At 47.8% G+C, this 12,032-nt stretch overlaps 1 protein-coding gene across 6 annotated transcripts; it reads left to right on the forward strand.

The window, feature by feature from the left end:
* Positions 1 to 23: 23 nt before the first annotated feature.
* On the forward strand, positions 24 to 9,370 carry ZNF391 (zinc finger protein 391). Of its 6 annotated transcripts, none has more exons than XR_006607397.1 (5): positions 24 to 169; positions 463 to 1,373; positions 1,490 to 1,569; positions 7,563 to 7,698; positions 8,021 to 8,158. XR_006607397.1 is itself a non-coding variant. In XM_004778735.3 (5 exons), the coding sequence occupies exon 5, from the start codon at positions 7,641 to 7,643 to the stop codon at positions 8,712 to 8,714; it is 1,074 nt and encodes a 357-aa protein (XP_004778792.1). In that variant the 5' UTR covers positions 24 to 169; positions 463 to 1,373; positions 1,490 to 1,569; positions 6,587 to 6,951; positions 7,563 to 7,640; the 3' UTR covers positions 8,715 to 9,370. The 6 variants fall into 6 exon arrangements, 5 of the variants coding, with proteins under 5 accessions (XP_004778792.1, XP_012904576.1, XP_012904577.1 ...); XM_004778735.3 differs by adding an exon at positions 6,587 to 6,951 and having other exon boundaries at positions 7,563 to 9,370; XM_013049122.2 differs by adding an exon at positions 6,650 to 6,951 and having other exon boundaries at positions 7,563 to 9,370.
* Positions 9,371 to 12,032: the final 2,662 nt, after the last annotated feature.

The raw sequence follows: 12,032 nt of genomic DNA on the forward strand, positions 1-12,032 counted from the left end.
CCCCCCCCCCCCCCCAGCGCCGCTCCGTGCTCCTACCGCGCGTCTGCGAGCCGCGGGGATCGCGGGGCTCCCGCTAATCCTTCCGGCTGCCTCGAGCGCCGTGCACTCGCGTTCCGTCGCAGCGCGGGCCCGGCCCCAGGTGTACCCGGGTGCGCCGCTGAGGCGGCCGGTGAGTGGAGCGCGCAGCGCGCAGGGCCGGGCCTGGGCGGGTGGGCCTGCGGGCTCGGGGACAGGTCATGCGGCGTAGCGCCGCGACCCCGGGCGGGGCGGCGGGGTGGCGGGGTCGCCGGCTGCGCCTGTGGGCGGCTCCGCCGGGTCCCGGGGCTGCGCGGGGGGCGGGCGGTGGTCCCCGGGGGTGCGCGGCCGCCACCTGCAGCCAGGCGCGGGGGGGCTTCTGGAGCCGGCTGTGCGCGTCGCCGCTCCTCGACTCTGTACCCGGACTGACCCCTCTCACCCTCGCAGGCGCCCCGTGACACGCGCGTTACCCTCCCCAGGCTGCGGGCGAGGACACGGAGGCGCGCGGCGATGAAGCGCCGTCCCGGGACTTACAGAGCTCGCGAGTAGCAGCCGCGCGCTTCTGCCTGGCACGGGACTGCTCGGGACCGGCTTGGACAGTACGCGTTTACCTGCTGGTGGAGCCGCCGGCCAGGTCTGCGGATCCGTTTTCTGTGTTATTCTGAGCCAGTTCCTGCCCACACTGTTGCCTGAAGACCACCTTTCAGGACGTCTCGGGACTCGGTCGTCTCTGCTCTGGGGTCGAACTGGGGCTGCCGAGCCCTCGTGCTGATTGCTTTGTCCATCAGCAGAGGCTCCAGCGGGCCAACCCGGGCCTGAAAGCAAGCACCCGGAGAAGAGTATTCCAGACCCTTCCGAACCTGCTTCCTTCTGACCGAGATAAATTCTTAATGCTTAAGGCGGTAGAAAGAAAGGAGAATTCTTGCTGAATTCTTGCTGGAAGAGGCGGTGACATGGTCCAAAAAATTTCAGATGGTTAGGGTCACAGGAGGTGCGTGTCGCTGGGAAGTTGGTCCCATGAAAGCAGATAGGTTTGGGGGGCTGCGGCCCTTATGACCACTGGACTGGGGAGAACAATGACTGGGTAGGATGCAGTATGGTTGTAGCAGTAAAGTGCTCCAAGTAGCTGAAGCAGGAGGTAGGAAGGAGGAAGAGAGGAAAGGACTTGCCACACCATGGTGCGTGAGTCCTCGTGGGAGCCTGAGCAAGGGAATGGCTCGCAGCCTCTCTGAAATCCGTTGGAGGGTTTGCCTTCCAGCGCGTCCTTCAAGACCAGGAATAAGAGCTCCTCTGTCCCCGCTCTGAAGCAGCAGCTGCTGAAGGCAGCCTCACAGATTCTCGGAGCATCTGCTTTACAGGTACACCCTCACACTGTTAAACTGAATTCATTTGAGGTACGCCCAGCAATTGTATCTATTTACGTTGTATGTGACTATTCTTTATTGTAAACGCTTTGCTGTTTTTTCACTTGTAGCTCTGACAGAAGCTTTGTGAGAAAAGACACGCAAGTTCTAGCTGTGCCATTTTACCGTGTGGGACCAAATTCTCAGAGAGGTGAGTGACTGGCCCAGGGTTGCACCACCCTATGGTGCCAGAGCTGCTTCGGCAGCCTTCTAGTTTGGATCGTCAGGAGGAATGAAGAGACTGCTGTCAAAGTCCATTTGAACTCCTGTCCCATGTGGGAAAATTGACCAAGAGCCTGGATTTTATGCCTCAGATCACCTAGAGAGTTCAGGGAGGGTCTAGACCTGACCCAGATCCATCCCTTGTACCTTTTATCACTAAGGAACTAGGGACTTCAGGACAGGCATCAGTGTCTGTTGTCCTTTTCTCTGCGTCTGGGAGGAGGTAGGATTGCTTTTAGGCATTTGTTTTACCTCGACCTTTAAGGGTGCATTCAACGTAACACTGCATTCACATGTGCATTCAGATGTGACATTACCAGACCAGTGATCCTGGCTGCCTAGAATAAGATCTTTGCCAGCTTTGCCTTTGACCAAAAAGAAAGCCAAGAGGAGGTACACATACTCTTCTAGTGAGACAGCCAGTCTCACTAGAAGAGTATGTCCCATGAAAGTTAAGGATTCTTCCTCTTTTTCTGAATGGGTCATAGCACCAAACAGGGCATACATTTATTTTTCTTTTCACAGAACTTCCCTTAGGCGAGTCTGCCAAATTTTGCCCAGGATGGGACTATTCGTTGCTTGGCTGCCGATTGCTCATAATGTCTTCCTCAACACTCCTTTCTCTGTTTCATCATTTGGTGATTGAAGAACATCTTACTGGCCTGAATGGTTTCATCTGAAACATGGACCTTAAGCTTTCACATGTCTCTGATGATTTGAAAAAGACTAGGATCATATTAGTCTAATGCCTTTAGTGTAGGCAGATAGGTACGTGCCTTAGCGTTTGGGACTTAAACTCCCTGAATCAGAGAGCTTTGTACCAATCAAGTCCAACATCTTCATTTGACAGATGAGGAGACATAAAACCGAAATTGGTTATTTTCCCCTGGGCTTTATATAGTTATCATTATATCACTATAATCAAAATGCAGATTACTGGGGTGCATGGGTGGTACAGTCAGTGGAGCATCTGACTCTTGGTTTCGGCTCAGGTGATGATCTCAGGTCTCGAGATAGAGCCCCATGTGGGGCTCCTCTCTCAGAGTAAAGTCTGCTTGAGAATCCCTACCTCTCCTCCCGCCCCTCCCCTGTCAAACAAATAAATAAATCTTTTTAAAAAATATTTTATTTATTTATTTGACAGAGACACAGCAAGAGAGGGAACACAAGCAGGGGGAGTAGAAGAGGGAGAAGCAGGCTTCCCATCCAGCAGAGAGCCCGATGCGAAGCTCGATCCTAGGACCTTGGGATCATGACCTGATCCGAAGTCAGATGCTTAACGACTGAGCCACCCAGGTGCCCAATAAATAAAGCTTTTAAAAATCCAGATTATCTGGTAAATGCTTACATCACAGGGCCTCTATGTGATGTCCACTGATTCGTGCTGAGGACACCAGCTGCACTGGGGTGTCTGGAACATTCCATGTTCAGCTGACATAGATCGGGCTGTCGCATTAGCACAGCCTCTCAGGACGGTCACCTTTCAGAGGCAGGCACTCTCTAAAGCTCCATGGCACTCTGCAGTTAAGGTCATGCTGGTATCCTGGGATCAGTGGGGTTATTTTCTTGGCCATTTAGGGCCACAGGAGTGGAAAGTGCAACTCAGGTTTTATTCCCTAGTGAGTCTGAGTCCAGGATTTAATGCTTGGCTTGGGGCCAAATTACTTCACCTTTCTGTACCTCAAGTTCTTCATTTGTATCGAGGGGATAACAGTAGTACCCTTCTCACTGTTGTGAGGCATAAAGGACTCAATACTCATAAAACGCTTATAAAAGACAGATGCAAAAGACCTAAAGAATCTCCCAAGTTAGCTTCCTTTGTTTTAATGTAGAAGCTCTCCCCTGTGGGGTTTCTCTGTCTCTATCATGTGTCACATAAACAAACAGAAAATGCATGATACAGTTATACATGTAATGAACTTCTCTGTAATGACAAAATAACTACATTTTAGGACACTTGTACTACACAGTATATATACGAATTGAATTCTGTAGATCAACTGATATCACATTGGCTTAGATTACCAATTCCCAGGATATTAATGAGCATGAGGAGGACCCTCCACCTCAAACTGTCCATCTGTCTTTGAATCTGTTCTCATTCTTTCTCTGTTCAGGATATTCTGCATACTTTTAGGGAGCCTAAGTTTTCATGGATCTAAGAAGACAATTTACAAAGATCTTCAAATTTCGGATCTTTCTGGTTAAGGGGAAAACCTAAACCACCATAAACTTAAGCATCCTCGTAACAATATCTCTTCCCCAGGATGGGATATAATGTGAAATAATGTAGTAACATTCTACTGGGAACCAAAGTCCAACTTACCATCCTGTAGTAAAACTGACAGATAGTATTAATTACTTATAGATACAATTTCCAAAATATCAATGTCTTACCTAACTCTGATATAAAGGAAAGTAATTTATATTAGAATAGTGTGTATAGTTCAGTGTGTACAGTTTGGATGAAATGGATATCTGCACCTGTTCACAGAATCACTGTGAATACAACAGTTAGAAATATGGCCTGATAGATGAATGTCGTGTTTGTGAATCTATTACTGTAAGTGGTTTGATTTTCCTGAAATGGTGAGCAAGTCCTAATAGCATCCAAAGAAAGAGAAGTTTATTTCCCTAATTTTCCAGTATATATCAAAGCTGTGCAAAATATTTTGTATCTCTACGTAAAGTAGTGTTAGGTTCTAGCCTTAGGTAACTATTAACTTTTTTTTTTAGAGTGGGGGAGGGGCAGAGAGAGGAGGGAGGGAGAGAATCTCAATCAGGTTCCATGCCCAGCATGGAGCCCCATGCAGGGCTCGATCCCAGGACTCTGAGATCACGACCTGAGCCGAAATCAAGAGTTGGATGCTTTAGCCAACTAAGCCACCCAGCTGCCACTATTGCCACATTAACAACCTTTTTAAAAAACCTTAACAGTCTTTTTTTAAAAAATTAACATATTATATATTACTTGCCCCAGGGGTACAGGTCTGTGAATCATCAGGCCTACACAATTCACAGCATTCACCATAGCCCATACCCTCCCCAATGTCCATGATCCAGCTACCCTTTCCCTTGCCCACAACCCACCAGCAACCCTCAGTTTGTTTGTGAGATTAAGAGTCTCTTATGGTTTTTCTCCCTCCCTGGTCCCATCTTGTTTCATTTTTTCCCTCCCACCCGCTACGACTCCCCGCCCTGCCTCTCAAATTCCTCATGTCAGAGAGATCATGTGATAATTGTCTTTCTCTGTTGACTTACTTTGCTAAGTGTAATGCCCTGTAGTTCAATCCACATCGTTGCAGATGGCAAGATTTCATTTCTCTTGATGGCTTCATAGTATTCCATTGTATATATACCACATCTTCTTTATCCATTCATCTGTTGATGGACATCCAGGCTTTTCCCATAGTTTGGCTATTGTTACATTTGGGGTGCCCCTTCGGTGCACTACATTTATTAACAACTTTTTGAAAGTCACACAGGGGGCACATGGGTTAAAGCCTCTGCCTTCGGCTCAGGTCATGATCCCAGGGTCCTGGGATCGAGCCCCGCATCAGGCTCTCTGCTCAGTGGGGAGCCTAATTCCTCCTATCTCTCTCTGACTGCCTCTCTGCCTACTTGTAATCTCTGCCTGTCAAATAAATTAATAAAATCTTAAAAAAAAAAAAAAAGAAAGAAAGTCACGCAGGATCAGGAACATTTTTTTGTTTTGCAGGAATGCCCATTATTCCTGATCCACACTAAATTCCAGTAGCACCATCCAATCAACATTACAGTCCAGAAAAACCCCTTACCAATTCCCAGACCTCTCCCTGGGAGGTAGTACCGCTGCCTTGAGAATTACTGTCACAAAAGAAATAACAGTGAGCTGTCAACAAAATCATGATGGTGTAGTTGGCAGGGTCTGTGCTGCAAGAATGCAGGCCAGCCAGTCCAGCAATATGGCAAATTCCCGCTAAGGGATGAGGGCGCCGTGAAGTATAAAACCGGATTGTACAGAGACGTTCTAAATAAATCAGACTCTTAGTCTAGTGGTAGGTCTTACGTGTTCCCTGTTTCCAGTCGGAAGGCATATTTTTGGCAAAGCTGGATACAGACAACATCATCCCATTGCCTTTGAGGGTCTTCTCCATGCATGACTTCTTGGAGGATGTCCTCCACGGCGCACCTGTACATGTGGGAGGGTTACTGGTCTACAAGAAAGGAAATACCTCTGAAACCAGATCATGTCCTAACCCAGTGGATCCCAAATTGGGCTGTGAGCAGAAGCATTAGGGGAAATGGTATATAGTTTGTAGCTGACTGTCAAGCACAGGGGCTCAGATGAAGCCTTAAGAGAATGGCTTAAAGAAAAAAGCTTTCGTGGGGAAAGTTAGAGTCCAGAGATGGGCGAGGAAAGGCACAGATTCCCATATCCTCCCATTCTCCCAAGCCGAAAGGCTGCTGTAGAGGGACGCTGTGCTGGTCAGTTTTCCAGGAGACGGCCTGCTGCTCCTCCTCAGGGGCAAGTGTAAGAACAAGTCCGTCAGTGGGGAGCTAAATAGACCGCTTGGGGCCAGGCAGCCTGAGTGTGGGGTGCTGGCTGTGTAGTGGGCGTGTCTGAGGAAGTTGGCTGCCTACTTCCTGGGAATCTTGGGAGCCTTGGGAAGTGTTGGCCCTGCTGGCAGAAGGGAGAAGCCGCCGGGCTAGGGGAAGCGGAGTGTGTATTTGAGACCTTCCTGCTCCGAGGAAGGTTTTTCAGGCAATCTAGAGTATGTTTCTAGGGTTCTTTGTGGACGGTTCTACTTGTCAGGTTATATGAAGTTATTAGATACAAATGCCTGGGCCCGTGTCATACCTGCTGGGTCTGAAGCAAGGCTCAGGTATCTCAACTAATAAGTCCCATGGGGGATTCTGATGTGAATGTGTATAACCTTCTGGAACCCAATTTTGACCCCTTTCAGAAAGCCATTTTCGCCAGGCCATCCTCCCACAGCTTCTGAAAGTTCACACCATCTTTTCTATAGATCAAGGCTTTAAGATTGAGCTCTGAATAGCCCTGTGTCTCCACCACCCAAGCCTTGAGTTAAATCCTTTCCCATCAGCTGGAATCCCAGCATGTGACTTGGACATTGTCATTCGGTCGGAGGAAGGACAGCTGAGGACGCTGGATCTTCAGGCCCTGAAGAGGGAAGTGAGCGGAAAATACCTGTCTGGGTGACTGATCTCATGAAAAGACCAGCAATTCGCTATTTAGGAGACACAAGTTCCAGTCTAAGCTCTTGGAATTCAGCGGATGACTTAAGTTAGTCTGCTTGCTATTTGTCAAGTAAGTGAGCGGGCCTCGGTGACTCCGAGAGTAGACTTGTTTAGAACACCTAGATTAGTTGGAAGGGGGGTCGGGGAGCATGTCCAGTTGCAGTGTTGTAGACAGCATTTCTGAAATTCTGTTCTTTCTGAATCCCAAGAAAATGATTGTATCCAAGCTTGACAGAATCACCCTTAGTGTTTGCTTTTTTTAGAGGGTGTCTTTTCTACACTTAAAAGTCTGTTCTTCTCATCCCTTTCCTTCCTCCCTCTTACCACCGCTCATTGGCTCTAGTAACTAAGAGCTCACTTTACTTTCTACTCCCCTATTCTCTGTTCATTGGCTGGTATATCTGCTCATTCCATTTTTTTGGCTGAGTCCCGTCACCCTTCCCAGAGTTCTTGATGTCTCTGTGCTCCCCATGCCTGTTATAAAAACTCTGTCTGTTGTCTCTTCTGCTCCCATTCCCTTGCCTTCGACTGTCTCTTTTTGTTTTCTTCCCATATAAAGTTGCTAGTGTGCGTGAATAGCAAATTTGCTTTTCTTTTCTTTTCTTTTTTTTTTCTACTGCTTTATTTATCTTTCTCTCTATACTAGATGCAGGTGACATTTGCACTTTAAATCTCTTTCAGATAGGGAGCTGTGAACTGAGCCAAAGCAGCAACACCAATCAGGCTATTTCTGAAGAACCAGAGTTTTCAGGGTCAGCCATGGAAAGTCTCAGAGGGAGTACTGCCCAAGGTCCTACGAATGAAGAGGCCTATAAAGGTGAGGGCCGGTTATCAAGGCAGACAAAATGTCCTGCCCGGAAGACATCTTTTGAGAAAACATCGATCAGGAACGTGTCGATGACCCTTAAGGAAATTTTTACTAGGGAGAGAGTTCCTGAATCTAGTGAATTTAGTCTAAGCTCTAAAGTTAATACACAGCAGAACATTCCAAAGGGAGCTAGATACCCCATATCTAGGAAGAACTCCAAAGATAATTTGGACTTCATTAAACACCAAAAAATCTTCCCACAAAAGAAACCTTGTAAATGCAATGAATGTGGGAAAGCCTTCGGTTACCAATCAGACCTTATTGTCCACAGGAGAACTCATGGTGGAGAAAAGCCTTTTGAATGCAATGAATGTGGAAAGACTTTTCGCCGAAGTACACATCTTACTGAGCATCAGAGAACTCACACTGGAGAGAAGCCGTACGAATGCAGCGAGTGTGGAAAAGCTTTTAGCCGGAGCACTCACCTGAGCCTTCACCAGAGGGTCCACACAGGAGAGAAGCCCTATGAGTGTGGTGAGTGCGGGAAAGCCTTCAGCCGGAGCACGAACCTCAGCCAGCACCAGCGAACTCACACTCAGGAGAAACCTTACAAGTGTACCGAGTGTGGGAAAGCCTTCAGCGACCGCTCGACCATAATTCAGCATCAACGAATACACACCGGCGAGAATCCCTATGAGTGCAGTGAATGCAGGAAGGCTTTCAGCTGGGTCTCCTCTCTCATCGAGCACCAGAGAACACACACGGGCGAGAAGCCCTACGAATGCGGCGACTGTGGGAAAGTGTTCAGTCGCAGCTCTTCCCTCGCTGAGCATCAGAGGAGCCACACCGGGGAGAAGCCCCACGAGTGCGGAGAATGTGGGAAGGGCTTCGGGCGGAGCTCGTCGCTTATCATTCACCAGAGAACTCACACAGGAGAGAAGCCGTACAAGTGTAATGACTGTGGGAAAGCCTTCAGCCAGAGTTCAACCCTCATCCGACACCAGCGACTTCACGCTAAAGAGTAACAGTCGAGCTTTTTCCTTAATGTGCACGTAAGAGCACACAGCACTCGCATCCTGTTGCTGCAAGGAGAAACAGATTCGTCTGTAGAGTTTTCTTCTCTACTAGCTAGCTGTAAGCCAGTGTCAAGGTAGCCTTCCTTCCGTTTTGTAAACTAGATGCTGCAGTCAGTGATTAGTACAAGGGGGTGAGTCTAGGAACCGAACATACTCCCTCTCCTCCCCGAAGGACTCCCCTTAGAGTGTAGACCTGACATCTTGTATCTGCTCACCTGTCTGTTCCCTGGGGCTCCGATCCCTGCGCAGTCAGTGGACCATGTTCCCCGACCACAGAAGACCCTTTACTTTGAGAGGAAGCCCTGAGTGACAGAGTGTGAGTGTGTGTGAGTGTGACGCTGGCTCCAGTACCAGAAGACAAGGAGCTGGCTTCAGAAAAGGACAAAAATCTTCCCACCAGTTTGCTGATAATGGTGTTGAGGCAAATCCAGTTTCTGATTTTATACGAACAGATTTTTCTGTTAAACCTTTTTGTTGTAGTGTGTTTTCTTCAAAGTATAAACCATGTGCCTAACTAATCCTAGTATTTTTTTATATATCCTCATCAAGAATGACCTAAAACTTACATTGAGTTCTTCTATGATTAAAAAAAAATTGCTTCCCTAGTTTTTAATTTTCTTCTGTTGGAGGGTTCATAAAACTTACACCCTCTGGCCCTAACTCTCACCATTCCTATATTGTAAGCTCATCTCTCAAGGACAAATTCCGTGACTGTTTCTTAGTCTTTTTTCCCACTTGACATTTGCAGAATTGACTCTTTGGCCACTCTTATGCCTTAAAACTTGAGCTTCTTCTGGCATCCCCAATTCTGTGCTGATCCACACTTTTCCTACCTCATGGCACTCTCTGATTAACAGTGATCAGCTGTATAACTTTGGGCAAGAGTTAAACTGGAGTGATCTCATTTTATTGGGCTGTAATACTTGAGGTCGCTCAATTAGATTGTAAACTTCCTGAAGACAAGTTCTTTTAGATCCCTGTGAAACATGCAAAGGGCAGAATGGTCACTAAATGCCCTGTAATTGCTGCCTACTTTATCCCGGGTAAATGGCCTGCTAGATTTCATCTGAAATGGTTTACGAGTTGATTTCTTGCCCTATTCCTAATGCTGCTGCTCGGTGCTCGGTAGTCGGGGCTCAGATTATGAGAGTCAGCAGGGCTTCCCTCGTCTCCCTGCCTTTAGCAGCCGACTAAACGACCGTCTTGTCCAAAGAGTTCACGGTTCCCAGGACAAAGATCAAACTCTCTCACTCCAGGGCCTTCCACACTTAGGTCTATTTACTTATTTTCCATTACTCTCCAGTACCTGCAGCGAGGCCTGTCCTCGGTGTCTGTTATACCCTCTTCTCACACTTGGCTTCTTTCCACACGGTGTGTGGCCCGCTTTTACATGTCCGGCATTCCCCCCGTGTCTCCAGAAATCTCATCCGCACGTTATGAAAGGCCTTGCTCAGGTCCTGCCTCCTCTGACACCTGGGGTCTCCCACCTTAGAATTCCTGTGCAGTGGTGGTTTGCCTTGATTTTCCTGCATTACAAATGTTCCTGTTCTGTTTTCTGATTCGCTCAGGTGCTTTTTCCCATAAGCTTTTGAAGTTAGACATTACCTTAAATCTCTCAGAAGCCCCATTTAATGCGTGGTATAATGCAGGTCTAGACTCCAGTTTTAATCTAAACAGGGAGGGTTTAATTGAATCGTGTAATCTCTTAGGCTTTTGAATGGAGGAAGAGCCTCATAAATATTTATGTAAATTCACTCTTGGGACTAATTCTCCATTTGAGCTCCTGGGATGCTGGCCTCTTGGCTTTCCATTTCATGAGACCGTTGTAAGGAATAAGTGCGTTTATTCGTGTAAAGTGATGAAAACAGTGCCTGACCTAAAGTGAGTGCTCAGGAAATGCTCATTCTAATGACTCTGCTGCACATCAGCCCACAGCCTTTCATTTCCTCCCCTGCAGGGTCTGTAAGTCCATTACCAGCAGTGGAAAACTAGGGTTACCATCCATTAGGTTAGAAGATGTTTATGCTAACTGTGGCAACAGGTGATAGCCATCCATCTGTATGTCTGGCACGTATCATGTGTCAAAGGGACTCAAGATAGCTTACAAGATAGGATAAAATGGAAAACCAAAACACATAAGAATCAGCATTCGGTGGCGCCTGGGTGGCTTGGTTGGTGAAGCATCTGCCTTCTACTCAGGTCATGATCTCAGGGTCCTGGGAACGAGCCCCGAGTCAGGCTCCCTGCTCAGTGGGGAGTCTGCTCCCTCTCCCTCTGCCCTTCCCCTGCTTGTGTGCGCTCTCTCTCTCTCTCTCTCTCTCTCAGATAAATAAATCAATAAAATCTTTTTAAAAAGTCAGCATTAGAGAAAGGGGATAGACCAGAAGACCAACATGAGGACAAGTATGGTATGCTGTAGTTACCCAGATAGAGGTGTAAACTGAGCATTCTGGTAACCGAAGGGGGATGGTCATTTGGTTACTTTGTATTTGGAAAGAAAAAAAAATGCCCATTCTTCAAGGAAAGCTTTCTTTTCTTTTTTTTGAATACTCAACTGTGGTCATCTCTTCTCTTGTTTATGCCTTTTTTAATTCTTTGCCATCATTGTGATGAAGTGTCCAGAGAAAGCAGAGATAAGCACAGGGTTCATTCTCCATTTTCAACCTCTCAGCTCCGTCCCCCATCTAATCCCCCCACTCCCCAGCCCCACATGACAGCCTGACCTTTGATGTGGCCTTCCCTGCCCCTTCTCCACCAGCCACCTCCTGCAACCACCCTGTACACCCAAACCCAGGGCCTCTCTCTGCTCCTCACTGGCACCTTAGCCGCCCCAGAGAGGGACAGTGATAGATGGGCAGGTGGACTTCAAGTTCTTTCTACTCAGGTTCTGAGTCAGGGGTATCCCAGGCACACTGTGCTCTTTCCTGACTGGGCCTTTGCAGATGCTGTTCCCTCTCTCTGTTTCTCTGAAACCCCTTCAGCCCCATGTCTCCCTAGTGGGGGTTTCTACTGGTCTGCAGGCTGGGACCCCTCTCCTGGGAAGCCCTAAGAGGTACAGACAGAGCTGGTGTTCTCTATCCAGTTCAGCCATCACAGCCAGGATCTTATCGCAGGCTACGAACATCTGCATAATGGGTGTGGCACCCGTCCCCCTCGCCAGTCTCCCCTGACCTCCCCAAAGCTGCAGCAGGGCAAGAAGTCATCCTTGCCGTGTTGCATGATAAAGCAAGGAGTTCTTTTCTTCCCAAGTTGGCTCAGCCCTGGGAA

Source organism: Mustela putorius, unplaced genomic scaffold (assembly GCF_011764305.1).
Source record: "Mustela putorius furo isolate JIRA1106 unplaced genomic scaffold, ASM1176430v1.1 tig00000594_pilon_pilon_pilon, whole genome shotgun sequence".
Lineage (NCBI taxonomy): Eukaryota > Metazoa > Chordata > Mammalia > Carnivora > Mustelidae > Mustela > Mustela putorius.